Below are 19,655 nucleotides of genomic sequence, written 5' to 3'. Positions count from 1 at the left end.
AGAGACAACAAAGGCTGTTGTCCTTATCTTAATTTAAACGCAAATCACCTCGAGAGATTTGTCAAAAATCAGCGCAGAAAGCGAAAGCTGCGCACTGATCCGCGTGCTGACACATGATACCTCGCATGGCGTTTTGTGTTATTAAAACGTTGGGACGGAGTAAAAAAAATAGAAAAGCGAAAAGCTGGAACGCACCTAGTTCTGGCACGCATCGTAGTGTCTTTTCACAGTGGAGAGGGTAGCGCAACACTGCATCGGCATTTTACTTTTCAAGCGAAGCGCAGCCGTTTTAACCCAACGCTGGGCAGCGGTTTCGTTTTCTGTACCGTGCCAACATGGAGGACTTAGTTCTCGGAGCGTCGAGAGATGGCGCTGCGCATTTCGCATATCGTCTATAAGCCCCTGGCAATCTCTCCTTTATTTCTTCTATGGTCTTCCAGACAGCTTATCACAGCTTTCTTTCTTGTTGCTTTGTAGTGTATAATATGCAATTTACAATGCAAGCTTGAACCCCATGCTATACGTCGTTTAGCTGAGGGCTACATCAGCATTAAGGTCTTCCGCGCGATTCCCCAGGAGTCATGTTCCCATCAAGTCAGGCACAAGAACGGCTGCTAAGGGAGATCTACGACGAGGCAAGGTTGGATCCGCGTCAAGTGGGATACGTAGAGGCACACGGAACAGGAACGAAAGTTGGAGACACCACAGAGCTGTGTGCAGTCACTACAGTGTTCTGTCAGCCGGGGCGTAATAAGCCTCTATTGCTTGGCGCTGTCAAAAGCAACGTGGGTCACGGCGAAGCTGCCTCAGGTAAAGAAAAGCGCGCTTGGAAGTCTTCATGCTTAAATCGTCTCTTGAGGCCCCATCTTCGAACCTACTACACAGTACTGATTCAAAAGAAAACATTCTACAGGGGTCTCTCAGTTTGGGAAAGGAATTTAATTCGAATGAAGCAATAACGCCAACCGAAAATGAAATAACACGACGGTTCAGAACCTACTTGGTTTCTTAGTCAGTTGTGACGCCGGGCGAGTTGCAGCTCGCCTTCACGCAGAAGTCCTCCTTTGGTAGAATAATTCGACTCATCAAACATTCAACCATTGTAGTACATAATAATCTCCCAGGATCATCATTAGTTCATCACCAAATTCTTGTTTCCACCTAATCCTGACCCTAAAGGTACATAGCTTGCTACATCGCCACGTCATGGTTACCAGATCGGAATAAACGAACTGTTATTGAATCGTTATTAAACCCAATAATATTTTAGAGGCTTCTTGCTTCCAGGATGTCATTAGACGCTGCTTTGAGGACGCAAAAATGGTCTCTTTTCTTCTTCGTCTTGGCGCTTCAGCCATCAGCCTCATGATAGGGGAGAGGCAGACATTCGAACGGCAAGAAGACAGCGTTGCGAAAGCCTTCTCTTAGGGTGTGTAGTTGTTGGCGCAATTACATTATGCATTGGCGCTGACACTGCCGAGGTGCTTTCAGAAAGCGAAATGTGAAGTGTTGTGTGTGGTGTATGTAAGCATACAAGGGCCTGAGAAATAAAGCATATCATCGTGACAGCTGTGTGAAAGTGTCACGGTTGTCTCAGATTAGTCTCTTGAATGGCAAGGACAATCCGTCGCTATTCAGCTCAACGGCCTAGCACGCTGGGAGTCCTCGAGGCAGAGTGCCATCAATTCATGTGTTCGTGATAATGTCACACTGATCATACTGGCATGTCAGTACATGTAGCCCCCCTGTGCTCAACTGGCAAGAAGCGGCAAAAGGTCACACTGTTCTTTTCAGACAGAAACCTATTTTGAGATCGCATACGCCAAGGGTCAGTGTTTTATGCCGCAGCCATGATAGCGTCACACTTTCTGATTTTAGGAAGAGTCACTGGTCGAAATGGCGTGGGCACATTTTGTGCTCAAGAAAAAATGCCCATCCCGCTTCCTTCCAGAAAATGTGGAGGTAAACTCATTGCTATGTGGAGTGGCAACTAGGGGTGGGGTACCACTGCTTGATATATAAATAAAGTTCATTCTTGAGCCTTCTGAGGAGTCAGTACTGAGTACAGTGTATATCTATGTGTGCCTAGTGATATCCCTTCAGTAGAACGGCGAGTTGAGCGAGTTGGTACATCTTGAGAAAAAAAAAACAGCGCAGGAACTGGGACACAAGGAAACACAAGGACACAAGACACACGCAAACACAGGACAAACGCAGGACACAAGACACAGCGCCTGTCCCGTCGTCTTCTTTTCTTGTGTCCCTGTTCCTGCGCTGTTTTTTTTTCTCAAAATAGTGAAATCCCGAAATAGCTCACAAGAGACATTAAATTTGAATGTATCGGTGGGCTTGCACGACTTGCTTAGCCTAAATTAAAGCAAAGCAAGCCCATCAAAATCCGTAAAATGTCTGCTGTTAGCGTACGGTGCTCTGAGCGAAGCTCAATGTAACAAATAGCTTCCCGTGATTGACTCACCTGTGGTGCCCGCTTGATGCACCTGTTTTAGCTCATAAAAAAGCGATGTTGTTCCAGCTTCAGGTTAATTAGCCAAACACCCTTGCTAATAAGGGATAGCGCTCTTTTCTTAGATTTGTCCCTAGAAATTATTTTATGAGGAAAAGGGTAACATTTGTCCCCACATCGTTTTCTGTGAACGACGAGGAATGACGGATTTCTCTTTCTAGTGCAGTCATCTCCCTTCCTAACCGTGCCAGTTCTGAGGGTCAGCTATATTTAAGCACTGGCAGCCGTAGACAAGTTCTTGAGAACGCCGCACAACCGGTGACGAGAAAGGAGTGTGAAAGCAGGTTGTTACCGATTTAAGTGAACACCTAAGAGAGTAACAAGATTTCTTCAGCAGCACAGAGAAGTACTAGTAAAAGGTATATTACTTTGTGCATGTAAATATCCCGCCCGTAGCGAAACGAACCACTAGAAAGTGTTCAACGTGTGGTGAGCCAAAAATATGTATATTAAAATCCTCTTAACAGCGTTTTAATCAACTAAAATGAAAACAGCGTCCAAAGACGAAAGCGTTATTTACGCCCTCACTTGCAGGTGATGCAAAATATTTTCACTTGAAGACGTATTACACGAAATGGCAATGGCGGCACACTAGGCATAACAAGCATCAGATGCTCCTCATCATTATTTCGCAGGCCTCAGCTCTATTGCTAAGGTGATCCTGGCCATGGAGACAGGTGTTATCGCTGGCAACCTGCACCTCACTGAAGTCATCACTACCACTGAAACTTTGCTCGGCGGCAGCATCGAGGTAGTCGGAAAAGAGGCTCCTTTCCCAGGTGGTCCGGTCGGCATAAATTCCTTTGGCTTAGGCGGCAGCAACGTCCACGCCATTCTTGAGTCGGGCCAAGGACCGCACGTGGAAGATATTCCGCGCGACAACGGAAACCTTCCTAGGCTAGTGCTCATGGCTGGACGAAGCAAGGAGTCACTGTTGGTGAGTTTATGCTCTAAATTATTTCAGATTGCTTTACTACGAGCTCTACTGCAGCCGTTTGCTAAACCTAAGAGGAGTCCATTTTCGGTAGCGTCCATCCACCGGGTGTGGAGACACTTAGGGGAGCTGCGGACGCCCCGAGAACCTTAAAACCCTCAACCCAATAAATTCGGGTACAACAAAAAAGAACAAGTGTCATATACTCCTCAACTGCTAGCTTGATATCGCCAAGGGCTGTGAGGTACAAGGCAGAAGTGGAGCGGTATATGTGACTTGTTTTTTTGCTTTGTACCCGAATATAGTGCGTTGGGGCTTCTGAGGTTCTCAGGGCCTCCGCATCTCCCCTAAGTGCATCCACACCTAAGAAAGCTACGGACGTCCCAAGAGCCTTAGAAGCCTCAACTCCGCACATTCGGGTACAAATACAAAAACAAGTGGCATATACCCGTCAACCGCTGGCTTGTACCTCACAGCTCTTGGCAATATGAAGCTGGTTTGATAGCATCAAGGGCTGCCAGGTACAACCCGCCGCTGTGGCTCAGTGGTTTAGGCGGTCGTCTACTCAGCGGGAGTTTCCGGGTTCGAACCCTGCAGTGGAGGTCGCGTTTCGATGGAGGTGAAAGGCGAAAGGCGCCAGTGTGCTGTGCGATGTCAGTGCACATTAATGATCCCCAAGTGGTCGAAATTATTCTGGAGATCTCTACTATGGCACCTCTTCCATCGTTTCTTCCCTCACTCCCAGCTACTCCCTTCCCTACGGCGTTGTTCGGGTGACAGCCGATATATATGAGACAGTTACTCGTAATTTCCTTTCCTCAAACAGAGAACAAGAATTTTCTGCCAGGTACAAGGGCACTGAGTACGGATTCCTGGATTGGCTGCAACGTCGCGACAGTCGGTCGACCCTATTTGCTGATGGGCCTTCTATGAGGGCCACAAGCTGCTTCGTTCTTGGTTGTACTCGTCTACACTGCATGCGATTCGTCATCAGTCTAACGGCGGCCACTTAGGTACAAAACGCCTCTCCGGCATCTTTTCAACAGTCCCTGCCCTCATTACCTGTGCAGCTACTACGTTTCGCGTTGCTCTGAACATTCAAAAATGTCGAATCGACACCACCCGTGACTCAAGAAGGAGAATGACCGAGAGGCTGCTTAAAAAAAAAAAACAACGTGGTAGCGGCTAGGCTTAGCTGCACTGGCTGGGCACTGTCCCAAAATCCTGGTAACTTGTCAGACGTTGCCTAGCTCCAGTTCTGACTGTCCTAGAAAACAGGCGTTGCTACATCTTGTCACCTTAAACGTAGCGTACTCTCGACCGCATGGAAGCGGAGGGGCCATACCCAGACTCTGCGTACGTGCTCCTGAATCTGGTCGGACAGCCCAGCGTGAAGCAGTTCCCGCAGCGTGGCTTTGCGGTCGTGCACACGGATGTCTCCGGGGAAAACCTCGTCAAAGTCGTTGACCAGGCTCCGCTCAAGAAGCGGCCTTTGTGGTTCGTCTTTTCCGGCATGGGCTGCCAGTGGAAAGCCATGGCCCGCCAGATGATGCAGTTTGAAGCCTTCGCCCGATCCGTTCACAAGTCACAGGAGTTCCTTAAGGAGTTCCGCGTGGACCTCATCGACCTGCTCACTAATGACAAGTACGCCCGCTATTCCGTGGCGTCGATGCAGGCATCCATAACAGCTGTACAGGTCAGTTGAGCTTGCACACCTCGTGTATTGTTGTCAGACAGTTTCCGGTTGCTTTAAACTCGATGGAGATTTCGCAGACAGCCTTATCACGAGTTTTTACGCTGCGATGCTGTAAACTTGACTTGCTTTCAGCACAGCATACCAGCAGAACAAAGAAAGAATAAAGTGCATGGTGCTGCTCTACATAATTTTCCACCGATAAAGAAGGCATCGTAGACGCATGCGCAGGTTAGTTTAGCAAGCGAAATGAGGGTTTTCCATCTTTGATAGCGAACACAATCGCTTAGCAAGGCGCATGTAAGAAACAAAATGAATATTTCATAGATGTGTGCGAGCTAATTAGGGCGATTTTGTAAACTTAAAGCTTTCTTTCGCATAAGGCGCTCAGTGGCCTTACAACAAGTGCAGGAAGTCATATTTCCGTTCTTTGCAACCATTTAGTAACGGCTATGAGGGGAGAATTGCCACTGATTTATGCAAGGAATGTTGCCCTTCATCTCCGATGTTTCCAACAGGTGGCACTCATTGATATGCTTGGCGCTATGGGAATTGAGCCGGACGGTATGTTGGGTCACTCGGTGGGAGAGGTCGGCTGCGCTTACGCCGACGGCTGTTTGACGGCCGAACAAGCCCTGCTTTCTGCATACTGGCGTGGCCAATGCATTGAAGCGGGAAACCTTCCCACGGGAGCTATGGCGGCAGTGGGTAAGTAGGACGCTGATTGACAATTATTCTAAGCTTGTTTAGCGCAGCTTCTGAAGAGGAACTGCAAATAATTACAACTTGGTTTTCACTGTGAGTGATGTGAAAAATTTGAACATTTTTGAGGGGACATCAGCGGAAAAAAAGTTATGGGCGTCAACATAGGCGAATGGCTTCCGACAATAACTCTACGTCTATGAGCGCCTTATGCGTACCTGTGTAGCATCGGGGCTTCGAGTACTGATTCGCCACTAAGGTAAGCTGCAGTATGCTACAAGCTAAAGTATTTCACTTGTGCAACTGGAAGGGCGTTCTGGAAGTTTTCTGCCTCGTCCTTACGCAGCACGAGATCAAGTGGTTTTGTTGGGGTTAACGAATAATGCCCCTCTGAGCCCGCGATAAAGTAGGCCTTCAGACATGGCCTACATGTTTTGTGATAATTTAGGAGCCTTTGAACGTGGTTGCACCAAGTTCTCATCCATCCGGTCATGAACCAATCGACCCGGTTTACAGTCACAACGCGTGTAGATACCTGCTTTAGTAGATGTGTGGTGTAAATCTACGACTTCAAATGGTGATATTTTTCATACGCCATCCTTATGACTTGCTCGCGCTGACGTCGGTAGCATATCAAGTGATTTGCTAATCAATACAAATCTCCGTCCGCACGTCAGCCTATAACGCAGCAGTAAACTGAGGGAAACGTGTAATAGATTAGGTGAGCGCCTTAGTGACCCTTGCCTTATTCGTGTAGTTTGGTTCCGTAGATTGCAACTTGACCACAAGCTGCTAACTGGGACGCGTTAAGTAGCTGCCCATGCATTTTCCAAAAAAAAAAGAAGCCCCGCAGGGCGAAAGTCCATAACTTTGCATGCTGTTAGTACATGTCGCTATGGCAAAACACAACAAAAATTATGAGGCTAGACTCACGACACTCTATGAGGGAAGATTTGGTTTGAGAACAAACACCTTTGAGAGGTGTCTTAGTTGAGTAATGAAAAAAATTAATGTGGGCAGGCCAAGTACTATTGCAAGGATATCTTACTATGCGAAAATATCAAGCAGTAGATTCCGGTACAAAGTGAACGTAAACGGGCGTGACAGGCAGTCAGCGGAGCGGGAGCAAATAGAAAATTTTAAAGGTTCAGTTTGCCGCATCGAATGTATAACCGGATTAAATTAAACGACTTGGAGAGGCCCTTGTACTCGAGCAGATATGGCTGAGTTCATGACGATGACGGCGTTTCGAGAAAGTTAAAATGTATGAAGTTTCAATTTTTTTTATTATACACGCTCTCTGTGGCGCTTGGCATAAACACTAAGCCAAAATAAAGGTCGCTTAAGGCCCCAGTTTTTTTGTATTTTACAGTTGTGGTGTGTTTATGGTAGGAACTACAAAGTGATGCACTAAGTATTCTAAATGACGGCTCTATCCAGGGATAACATGGGAGGACGCGACAAGGCGCTGTCGTGATGGCGTGGTACCGGGGTGTCACAACGCTCCGGATTCGGTGACAGTGTCCGGTCCTGCTGACGCCGTGGCCGAGTTGGTCGCGGAGCTAAAGGCCGAAGGTGTGTTCGCGCGGGAGGTTGACAGCATGAATGTGGCCTTCCACAGTGATCACATGCAGAGCATCGTGCCTGCCCTCCAAGAAGCCTTGCAGAAGGTGAACCTGCTCATCTCATGGTCTCGTGTGTGCTGTTTAATGCCCACAAGCGGCACACTGGATATGGTGGCCCCAAGCAGGACATGTTATCAGCCCAACACTCCAAATGGATGGTTTCACTGAGGGCCTTTTCGAACCAGTCTTTGCCAATACGTTTCCAAGATTAGGTAGATTGATTGTGTTGCTTGGGGCGGCGAAATTCTAAGCCCGGAATCAATATAGACGACGTGCGACATTTTAACGTCCACTTACACCGCACATAAGGCTAGCGTTTTACATTTCGCCTTCATCAAAATGTGGCTGTGGTAGATGGAATGAACTGCATTAAGTATAAGAGATTCGTCGTGAAAGGCAATTAAGAAAAAAAGCTTTTGTAAAAGCATTGTTAATTCTATTTTTGGTGCAGGACTAATCAATAATAATAAAAATTATTTCTTTCAAAATGACATTGTACATATACGAGCCTGCCCAAGCCAACAGTGGGCTTGTGGGGCAGCGCTCGGCAAAATGGAGCAAGCCAAAGAACGGTAGTCAATCAATACTGCACAAGAATCAGAATGAAACTTAGGAAGGAGAGTAAGAAAGAAAATGTTGCTCGGTTACCATCCTACCGTCGTTATCTAGTCAAAGCTGCCAATTTCATTTTAGATTCTTAAAGAGCCCTGCATGTATCTTTTCACCCGGCATAGATCGGAGTGTATTTCTTTATTCGTTAGCATAATTTGATGAAAATTTCACGACCAGCAGAGTACTTATCCTACATTTCCTTTAAGGCAATTATTTGTTAATTTTGACTAGATAACATGACTAGCTTACTAAAAGAACAGCCCGCACTGGAAAGAGCACAGTGGATGACAGTATGTCACGCGCGATGTAGACTGGAAGAGAAATAATCCTTCGCATGCTATTTATTTACATTTCTATCGCCATACTGGTGTAGCATCGAACGGAATACAGCAGAAGTGTCACTTGGTGTTCGCGCGTTAGTCAGAATCGATAATATAACTCGCCTGCATGTATCTGCCGGCATGTATCTTTTCATCCGGCATAGATCGGAGTGTATATCTTTATTCGTTAGCATATTTTGATGAAAATGTTATGACCAGCACAGTAGGTAACGTACATTTGCTTTAAAGCCATTAATTGTTAATCTTGACTAGATAACATGATTACCTTACTAAAACAACAGCCCGCACAGAAAAGAGCACGGTGGATCACAGCATGTAACGCGCGATGTAGACTGGAAGAGAAATAATCTTTCGCATGCTATTTATTTACATTTACATCGCCATACTCAAGTGGCATCGAACGGAATGCAGCAGAAGTGTCACTTGGTGTTAGCGGGTTAGACAGAACCGATTACATAACTCGGTCCTTCTGGGCAGGTAGTTCCGGAGCCGAAGCGCCGAAGCAAGCGCTGGGTGAGCACTTCAGTGCCTCAGAACCAGTGGAATGAGCCAATCGCCCAAACCTGCTCGGCGGGGTATCAAGTCAACAACCTCATTTCACCTGTGCTTTTCTACGAGGCCCTTCTCAACGTACCAGAGGATGCCATCGTCGTAGAGATCGCGCCTCACTGTCTTTTGCAGGTGAGAATCCATTTCAAGCTTCTGAGTATAGGACAAGTCATATCTAGAAGATTTTAAGGCAAACTGCTGTCCAGCTAAGTGTGCGTGAGTGCCACAGAACTTCATTGGGCTGAAAACAGTAGCGAGCCGGTGAAAATTGGCTGGCGGTATCAGTGTTAAGGAGGCATTTTACTCAAAGAAATAACTACTTTCAACAGGTAAAGCGCATGCTAGTAACTTTTAAAAATTAAGCGAAATAAATTTTCTATCACTGTGATTGAAGTTCCCTGCGCTAACGCTCTTTCTTATTCTTTGCTGGTTGTGCAAAGTATCGCCCGCTTGCCGAAAGTACTCGAGCGCGTTCTCCTGTGTGCGATCGCGGCATTAACCGCTGCTCTTTGGGTTCAATGCTATCTTCGATGCACAAGCAGTGTCCCAAGATTCGCTACAAAGCGCCTAGATTATCGGATATTACTGTGACAGCTACATCTTTCGTAAATATGTTGAACTCGTTTCCTAGGGTTCTGTTCCTCTCTTCTAGCCAAGCGGGCCAAGCACACATCGTGATATTTCTTCTGAGGACCAAAAAAAGGAATAGATATCACCGTGCGGCTGCATAATGTTACGCCAGACGCTGTGTGAACCTGACATTCCAATTAAGTGTACGTTTTAGCCTGTCTTCATAAAGAATGTGCCACAATCGGACCAGCACGGTCTGGGCGGAGTGTGGAGGAATAAAAATACATTTCATTTCACTTATTGCTAAATCATTTATAAACGGTACAGAGTTCAGATGTTAGTTTTGTGTAGTACGCATAGACTTGCGGCTAGGTATTCCTTGTTTTACTTTCCTCGTCAGTGCATCCCTTTGGCATGCACGAGGAGAAGGCAGAACTATTCATTTATAATAATCCCGTTCTGTCCATCTGCAAGGAAATCACAGGCTCGAAGGTGCTGTGCTCCGAACGTTGTCACATCTTCGTGTCTCATCCATTTAGTTGCGGCGTTTAAAACTAGCTCTGCCCAGAACAAGAATTCCACGATTTTTAACATTTTTATTTTCAGCTTCAACTCATGTTTCGAGGCTACGTTGTTTTCTTTAAACTTCTCGCAGCCCATCTTGCGGCGTGCCCTGGGCTCCAAAGCCAGCTGCTTGGGTCTGATGAAGCGCGACGCGGACAACCCGACCTTCTTCCTTAGCTCTCTGGGCAAGCTGCATACCCTGGGAGTGAAGATGGACCTGACCTCGCTCTACCCGCAGGTTCCATTCCCTGTACCTCGGGGCACACCCAGCATCGGACATCTGGTCAGCTGGGACCACTCACAGAAATGGAGAGTGGCGCAATGGAACGAGTTTCCTTGCTCGCGAAAAGTGAGGCAGACACGTCATCGACAGTTTACATCCCTCGTATGAGCTATGTGTTTAGCAATGAAGTCTTGATCGTGACTAATATACCATGACGTCAGCTATATTACTGGAAGTGATTCTAGCAGGAAAAAGCAGAGTTAGCCTCAACCGGAAACGCTAATTGTGCTCCTGGTACTACTGGTACTCGTGGTTGCTGCTCACATCAATTCACTTTTATTTTTAATTTAAACTATGATTTCGAAACACCCAAGTTCGAAGCCTGCGAGTTGATGTACCAGTGCGCTTCATTATTCTTCCCAATGATCTTTTTACGTGACACATCGGCGCGTCACTCTAAATCACCGTACTGCCCCTAACCCTCTGAATGGGTACAGAAAAACACAATGGCCATTGTAAACCAGTTATTAAGGCGGAAGCCTTTAATGCCTCATCGTTGTAAGCAGGAGCTGTCGACAGAAAATGTCACGCTTTTCAGTTGGTCGTAACGGTCGTGACGTCACAGTGCGAGAATTTCAAACGGGGCCAATAGTACTTTGGCTACTAACCATGCAACCAATTAAAGGGATCGTATAGTGATGCTCCAAGAAAGTTTGAGTTTAGTTAATTGCTTACTCAACCAATTAGTCGAATTAACCTTTCTAGTCAGACCACATAAATAAATAAAACCGAGTAAGAAATTGGCCGAGCTTGGGAATCGAACCCCGGTCTCCGGAGTGCGAGTCGAGCGTGCTACCACTGCGCCATGCCAGCTCGATGGTTTGGAATGAACAAAGGTGCGTCTAGTGAATACGGTGTCTTCGTTCACTCCCATCTTCCCATCTTCCCGTTACGGCGAGGTTTAGGTGTCCACCGAGATATGAGAGACAGATACATTTCCTTTCCTCAAAAACCAATTTACCAATGAGTAAGGCGTATTTGTCCCGTTTCAGATTGGTCCAATTTGTCGTGACGTCACCGCGCGCTAATTTTGACGGGCGTCCACCGAAATATGTGAGACAGTTACTGCTCAACTTCCATTCCTCAAATACAATTTTCGACTAGTGTCTACTGAGATATGTGAGACAGTTAATGCGTAATTTCCTTTCCTCAAATACAATTTTCCTTCATTACGGCCCCTCTTTCTTCTTTCACTCACACTTCCTTCCTTCCTGTACGGCGCGGCTCAGGTGTCCACCGAGATGACAGAGAATTACAGTCCCATTTCCTTTCCTCAAAAAGCGTTGCGTTCAAAGGGCAACGCATCGCGCCGAACGGGTGGCGGCGTTCCTTGGACTCCGTGGCAGCGCTACAACACGCTGTCGCGTTCTACTCCTAAAGGCGAAGCTTAAGCGTCATTAATTGGCAGTTAATTAATGCACCAACAAAATGTGCAGTGAACAATCGCGTAGCAGAATGCAACTATCAGGCTTTCGCCTTTCACCACTTTAGCCGCTAAAGTTCCTCGTAATTTTCAGGGTTTTCATTTCTGCAACTGCATACGTTTTTAGCTGAGCGAAAAAGAAACCAGAGCACGGCCTCTAATGAACGCAGTTAATAACCAGTGAACATTAGAATCACGAAGCGAATACCAAGACAGCCAATTAGTAAGAACTGAGGGTGGGAGATTTGATGGCAAAATTGATTAGTAAAGTAACTTGACCAGCTGCAGGCGTGAGGCAGGAGTTGCTTGGCAGCACGGAGATAGCCGTTTTAACAACTGTGGAACTAATTTGACTGATGATTATAATTATAAATACTTGTCGGTTAACACTCCATAGTTTACTGCTTCGCCCCTTGTCCCTAGAAAGAATATACTTGATATAAATCAACTGACTTCATTCGGTGCTCTCGACTTGAAGGGACATCTACCTGATAGCATCTTAATCTTCAGTATTTCATTACCCACAACCATGAACGGAGACTATTACGGTTGAGAATAGGAGAAGAAATAATTCACTGCCTGCTGTATGCGCCTGATATGCATCATAACGAAACACAAATAACGGAGATCATAACGAGTCTTTCCTCTTTTCACGTACCATCTCCCCATTACAAAGCTCTCCGAAGAGGTCACCGAGGTCAACCTGGAGTCAAACCAAAAAGACGCCTATTTGACCGGGCACCAGCTCGACGGGCGTGTGCTGTTTCCGGTGGCCGGCTACATGGTGCTGGCCTGGAAGTCCTTGTCGAAACGCTGCGGAAAGCCATGCCACCAGGTTCCTGCGGTGTTCGAGGATGTCACCTTCCACAGGGCCATCGCCTTGCCTAAAATTGGTGGGCTTTCTATTACGGTGACGTGCATGCTGCTCTAAGAAAGTGAAGGACAAAGGCGGCTGTTCCATCGCTCAGCGTGTCTCAGTACCTTTCCGCCAATAAGACAGTGACACTATGCCTAGAAAATCGCAACTATAGCTTCTAGTTTCCGCGGCTGCCATTATGTGCTGCATGGCGCTGAACGTCACAAAATACAGCGGGAACTTGGAATGCTCCGTACATTAGATTGATTTCCTGTGGCCGTCAGACTTGGACGGTGCGAGCGCATATATCGTCATGGGGTGATGCCTGCAGCCTTTAGGAAAAATATGCCACGAGTTTCAATTCCTGTTTGCGAAATCTGATCACTCTTTAGACACCGCTCAAAATGCAAACATATGTCACACCAACTAGCCTAGCAAAAGGTACTGTTATGCAAACATATCTTTCCTCGGTACTTGGTTTTTCTTTCTCTATTTATTTTTCGTTTCTTTCTTTACTTCTCTTCGTTTTCGATTAAGAGTAAGGAAGAAAAGAGCACGAAATGTACGAAGAAAGGAAGAGAGAAACGAAGGAAGATAAAAAGAAAGCAAAAGAAAGAAAGGCAAAGAGAAAACGAAATACGGCAGGAAGAGAGATAGAAAGAAAAATAAATAAAGGAAGAAATACGAAAAGGAATAAAAGAAAGGAATACGTTGTGCTAAAGTTATGCTTTGTTTGCAACCGGAGGCTTACAGAAGGCACCATATTTTTAATAAAGCTGGGCTTGCGGAAAGCATTGTCAAAGCCTATTTCTTCTCCTTTTGTGTCCCATTCATGCCCTTATAAGCTACTATTACGTGGAGGGGAAGCCTGCCCATTCCTAAGAACTTTCAACGTAATTTCTTGCGCGTAGGTGCCATCCGCATCGTTGTGAACGTCATGCCAGCATCTGGAGATTTCGAGATCAGCGAGGCCGGGATGTTGGTGGCGAGTGGTCGCATTCGGATGGCGGAGGAAGGGGAGAAGCTAGTCTGCATAGACTCAACAAGCCAGCCCACTGAGGCGGTGGCCTACGAGCTGGACGCCGATGATATTTACAAAGAGCTCAGACTTCGGGGATACGAGTATAGCGGAAGTTTCCAGAGCATCCTGAAGGCCGACCTGCACAGTTAGTCTCTTTCTATGACGTCTGTCGTACCGTTCGCGCCTCTAGCATAATTTTTATGGCAGATCTGGCTTGGAATGATCTCATCTACTGTGTTCTAGCAACTTTAGGTGAACATGCTTGACACAGTGCCATATTCCTTAATATACAAAATGTTTGACACTTTCGCACTTATCGCGCTTAGAGGCGCCAGTCTGTATTTATTGGAGCCCCTCTGTAACGATGGTTCCGGCACAATGGCTTCGACTGGGGTCTTTTCTGGTCATGCCTTGATTTACTTAAGATAGTAGTTTAAATCGCAACTATCTCTCATAAAAAGAAAGTTAGTGTCGCAAGTTAAACAAGGTCGTTTACGAAGTAAGGCAGAGAAAAAGTTTTTGACGAAATTAAATGACGCAGTAATAGTTTCACATATCTTGGTGGACACTCAAACCAACGTGTAAGCGAAGGGATAAAAGAGGGAGTGAAAGAAGAAAAGGAAGAAAGATGTTCCGTAGTTGGAGGTCTTCGGACTAATTTCGACCACTTGGGCGGTCTTTAACGTGCACTGACATCGCACAGAACACGGGTGCCTTTTCTGTTTTGCCTCCATCGAAACGCGGCCGCAGCGGTCGTGTTCGGACCCGGGTACTTCGGCAAAGCAGACGAGCGCCTCAGCCACTGAACCACCGCGGCGGATAAGGCAGAGAAATTTGAATTAACGACTGGCTTCTACAAAATGAAATTTGAATCAGTGTGCGTGGATCCTGCATAATAAACTAAGAAGTGACGTGTTTTTAAATGCGTATTTAGGTGAGGATAAGATACTTATTTACGAATCTCTATGTCAGATGTCGAAAAACCTTAAAGTTATGTAGGCTTCCTGTATGACGTGCCATCGCAGTAGAGTTACATCACCTGTGATACGGCTAAGCGAGACACGTTCCAACGAAGTGGCGGGCTATGCTGCCAGCTCACGTTGAAATTTCATACAGTGGTCACGTTGAATGCTTCCTTCGAGTAGATTTGATTTACTTGTGCACTATATTTTCTTTATTCGCAAGTACAGAATCAGGAGTGCGAGCCATTTTCATTTATGCACGTGGAGCCACCTCAGGGCTCACATGCGACTTTGTGGACGTACAGGAAAGCAGGGCCGAGACGGCAGTGACGTGTCGCGACAGCTTCCTTCAATGCCACGTACAAAACTACAGCCCGACAAGCTGCACAGCAAGCGTCTGTGTGTTGATGGCGCTTACGGTGACCACTTCTTTGCCTCAAAAAGTTAAAACAGTGCCACAGCGAAAAAAAATGGTGATAGGTTCAACACTGCTAAGCACGAAATATTCTTCCAAAAGCACGCTTTATAGTAACCGGGAATTGCCGAAGTGGTGTAGTAGTCACACGCAGCAGCGGCAACAAACGCAACGCTTTCCTGAACATGCAGCGCTGACTGACGAGTGACGAAAGAGAGACTGTGCACACAGGGCGCTGATGTCAAACCAACTTGCCCAGCAACACACCATGAGCAACGCCTTCGAATTTTTTCACCTCTGAATATGGCTAACAATATCCAGGCTTTGCCAAGATTATCGGAGCAATATTGTACTAATACTAATCTGCAATTTGTAGATAAATGCTATAACTTTCTTAGCCGTGGATCGTAGTAGCAGCCACTGAATGATGACCGCGAATCATATGGTTTATGGCTCACATTATTCTGGACTAAACTATCGCTTACCTAAACTGACAAAATAGACGTTAACATTCACTGCGCTAAAAACAAACGCGGACGACAGAGAGAAGACAATCCATTACAAGAGCACTGACTTCCACTTGATGCTTTATTTTTGCGCGCACTGAGTTTTATAGGAAACAATTTTGCAATGAAAAAGGAAACTTCTTGTAAGTGCTGTCAAGCAATCGCCAAAACAATGAAATCAGAAAACTGCAAAAGCGAACAATCCCATGGATTACCCCCCAACCGGAACTCTTGAAAAAATTAGCCTGCCTTGTGCGGACGACTACCAGCACTGCTCGTTTGTTTCGTGCCGCCACACGTGCTACTTCTTTTTTTGTGTGAACAGGTCACGCCTGAACCCCACTGTATACTTCCTCCTTCGGTTACTGCTACCTTCATGTTCCCGTACTAAGACTACATTCTGGTTGACAGTACCATTGTAAAACCTAGATACGGTTTTTATAGCAATGGGTAGAATTTGTGGCAGTAGTTTCCCGTCCCTTAAGTGCTTGCGGGCGATTGTGCTCATGCAGACGTAATGCGACGATGTAGGAAGCAGTTTGCTCCTTGTTTTCTATTTAGAGCCGTACGGAAAAGTCAAGTGGACGGACAACTGGATGACCTTCATCGACAGCATCATACAGTTCTACCTCTTTCTTGACTTGCGGCGAACGTTCAGGACGGTCGTAAGGATCCAGTCGTGCCGCATCGATCCCCAGGTCCATGCTAAGGTAGCACGCGAAAGCGGAGACAAAGGTCAGTATCATGCAGTCACTCTTAACATCTGCAGAGCTAGGTTGATACATAGACAATTACAAGAGCACGAAACTACGACGTCTCAACTTAAGCTTCTCTTATGTACGGAAACGTTACGGTTCCTCCTTATGCAGATGCGCCAAGTGGAATGATTTGGGCTAATATGCCATAATGTTTAGGTTAATTGCTTATTATCAACATAATCAAGGTGATGAGAGTTGTACAAAGTGCGGAACATGATCTGATAACATAGTTGCTCATAGCAAAGACCTGAAGCAGAGGAAATCATCCTGAAAAGTTGTACCAAGTCAAAAGTTGTACAAGTCAATGCGCAGTGAAGATTTCCTCGTCCCACCCGGACCAAGTGCAGTACATGCCATTTAGCCCAGCTTTTATACCTTTATTTATGCGCACAATGAGATCTGCACAACCTTTCTCTGCCCTCTGTTTAGTGGAAGAGAGCGTATTTAAAAAGTCTGTATCGAACGTAAGACACTTAGCCATTAATACTCTACTCACCAAATTACGAGGGAATATAACTTACCAATTGACAGACCACTCATATAACCTGGTACAAGGAAGCTGTAGTATCATTTGATTTACCCTCGATGTTTAATTTGATGTTATTGCTCTAATTAATGCCTTTTGTCGGTGGGTTGAGGTGTGGCGTGGAGGAGGCTGGTTGTTTTGAAGGTCAGCTGGCTTTCCCATTGCATTTCCGCTTCTTGTAGTTTGTGGCGCTTCAGGAGAGCAAGGTTTCGTGAGTGGGTGGTGAATGGCGCTTTTAGAATCTGAGCGCGTGGTAGAGAGATGGCTGGTCGATGGTGCTTCTGGTGGCGTCTAGACTTCACAAAGAGCTATCCCTCACCGTATCTTGACCCTGAAAACGCCGGCATTTTCGCCAAGTGTCGCTGTTCGTGCTGTCACAGTTGAAAGCAATACTTCCCTATTATTGTAGCAAGTACAGGCACATTCAAAACCTAATATTAACATTTTATTAGCGCCGCTTAAGTTTGTGAAATTGGTATATATCCAGTTAGTAGTAGTTAACATTGGTGCACTTTTTGCCGCTCTTCGAATTTATTTTAATGGCTGGAAGGAACATTTCGAGTAGAATCGAAGGGCCAGTACATAGTTCTTATTCAATAAATGAAGTTTAATTTTACCTACACATTTGTCAGAAAGTGACAGAACGGAATTGTTGGACGATGGCTGCAAGTTGCACATTTGTGCCCACTTTGTTATTCGCACAGCTCGCTGAGAGTGACGACTTGCGTTTTGACCAAAAACCGCTGGGTACCGCGAAACGTCGATAGCGAACTTCGTATACGAGTTCATGTCGCATTGAGTACAAAGTGTATGCCAAGAGTTCGCAACTTCAGGCAGTAAACGGTTAGCAAAGTCTGCAATGAGAGGAGTGCGCAGAGGAAATAAATTGCCCAGCCCGCAGACTACCGTTGAGACATTAACGATAAATGGTCTTTTTTGGCCACGGTTATAAAAAGTGAGGAAGTGTGGTGGTCATGGGTGATACAGTGAAGAATGCAAAACTTCAAGACTTTGAATGTTTACTGGAGTCTATGAGGCTGTGATTCATAATAAGTGAAACAAAATCGCGCTGTTAAATGATACAAAGAGAAAACATATCTTTTATGCCAAGAATACCGTAATTAATGCGTAATGTACGGAACCGAATGGTTTATTTGGTGCATGGATATCATCGTGCAATTCTGAAATCTCACAAGTGCTTTTATTCGGCATCCACCTAACAACCGGAAGTATGATTGTCCTTCATTAGTGTATTTCACTGCGCAGGCATGCACGTCATTTACGAACAGAGCATGGATACCTTCCGGGCCGGAGGTGTTGTCATCGGAGGCATAAACGGTGATCTCCGAGCCCGCCATTCAGCTCAGAAGGCTCCATGCCTGGAAGAATACCGGTTCGTGCCATACATTGACGACGAGCCGGCCAAACTGAAACGGGAGGCTGTCTTGCAAGAATATGTCGATGTGTGTAGCTGCACCGTTCGACGGATCCTTAAGACGTCCGGCGAGGACATGACCCCCTTCCCTGATCCAATCAATGATTACTGTGAGGTTTCTAAGGAAGTGGTCGATAAGCATCTGCAGAGCCCTGCGAAAAACACCAGCCTCTTACGTGCCCTCACCGCCATCGAAGAGGAAGTCAACACATGCTCATCGTCTTTGATGGTGGCCGCACAAAAGGCACTCAGCATTCACAAGAATGACCTCAGTCAAGACATTCTTAACACAGCCCTCTTGGAAGAGGATCCGTTGAGGGACCTCCTAGAGATCGTAGCTGAAAATGTCAGCCCCAAGAGGATGCGGATTTTAGAACTAGCGACTGAAGAAAGCACCTTCCTGTTGATACTCTCGGTGTCCAGAATACTCCCACTCATCAGCGGATTGCTCAAGACTGATTACGCCGTCGTTCACCCCAGTCCACACACTCTCACGCAGCAGCAACTACCGGAAGGCGTAAAAAGGCTCTTATGGAAACAAGGCTTTGCGTCTATCAGGGAAGTTCATGACGCTGACTTGATCATTTCCCATACTGGACCAAGTGATTTAAATGCTCTTAAGTCCTCTTTCGCAGAACTTTTTGCGCACTGTAAAGATCGCGCCTTTTTTCTGCTGAGTCAGCGCACAGCGCTGTCACCTGCCGAGATATTTTTGTCTAAAATGTGCAGCGCTCCGGTCGGCGAAAATGCAAAGGACATGGTGCTGTCTACGCTAGAAGCCCATGGGTTTCGGATAGTGGGACACAGGTCAAACAATTACTCTGCGCTGTTTTTACTAAGAAAAGTGACCACTGCAACTGCTACAGCAAAACCGTATATGATCAGGATATATGACGCGAACTTCGACTGGTTGGAGGCACTCAAAACGAAGGCACTGGAGTATGAAAAGAACCCTACAGGGAAAAGGTTGTGGTTGATCGCAGACAACACTGGTGTCAGCGGCATCGTTGGCTTGACGAACTGCCTCCGAATGGAAATGGGAGCAAGCCAAATCAGGTAACAAGCCATGAAGCCTGTTCGTAAGTTTCTGCTGAATGCGTTTTTTGTAACGCGGCTCTTGTCATAAATTGATGTCTAAGCGTTAAAATAGCATTGAACACAATTAGTTCATGTAGGACTCCAGCAAGATGTACACTCTGTAACAAGTAAAATCGAGCTTAGAGGCCTGTTCAGCTGGTTCATGGCTGAACGTCGAATTTATCTCTTGGTCTGTAAATACAGCTTAATCTGAGTGGCAGCTGTAGTACTGTAAAATGACCTCCTGTTATCTAAATGGTTTCCTGCGTAAATGAGCAG

At 46.0% G+C, this 19,655-nt stretch overlaps 1 protein-coding gene across 1 annotated transcript in view; it reads left to right on the top strand.

Moving 5' to 3' along the window:
* Positions 1-19,655, top strand: part of LOC149348176 (fatty acid synthase-like) — a 44,828-nt gene that overhangs the window by 8,745 nt on the left and 16,428 nt on the right. The window contains exons 5-15 of the mRNA XM_089541697.1: positions 577-810; positions 3,160-3,461; positions 4,768-5,154; positions 5,670-5,859; positions 7,294-7,523; positions 8,909-9,112; positions 10,206-10,463; positions 12,497-12,713; positions 13,588-13,842; positions 16,142-16,315; positions 18,131-19,355. Of these exons, the coding sequence (XP_089397823.1) occupies positions 577-810; positions 3,160-3,461; positions 4,768-5,154; positions 5,670-5,859; positions 7,294-7,523; positions 8,909-9,112; positions 10,206-10,463; positions 12,497-12,713; positions 13,588-13,842; positions 16,142-16,315; positions 18,131-19,355 (3,676 nt within the window). The remainder of the gene's footprint in view (positions 1-576; positions 811-3,159; positions 3,462-4,767; positions 5,155-5,669; positions 5,860-7,293; positions 7,524-8,908; positions 9,113-10,205; positions 10,464-12,496; positions 12,714-13,587; positions 13,843-16,141; positions 16,316-18,130; positions 19,356-19,655) is intronic.

Source organism: Amblyomma mixtum, chromosome 4, assembly GCF_055824585.1.
Source record: "Amblyomma mixtum isolate Tamu chromosome 4, ASM5582458v1, whole genome shotgun sequence".
NCBI classification, from domain to species: Eukaryota; Metazoa; Arthropoda; class Arachnida; order Ixodida; family Ixodidae; genus Amblyomma; species Amblyomma mixtum.
Note: the sequence above shows the minus strand (reverse complement) of the source record. Positions and strands in the feature narration are given on the sequence as shown.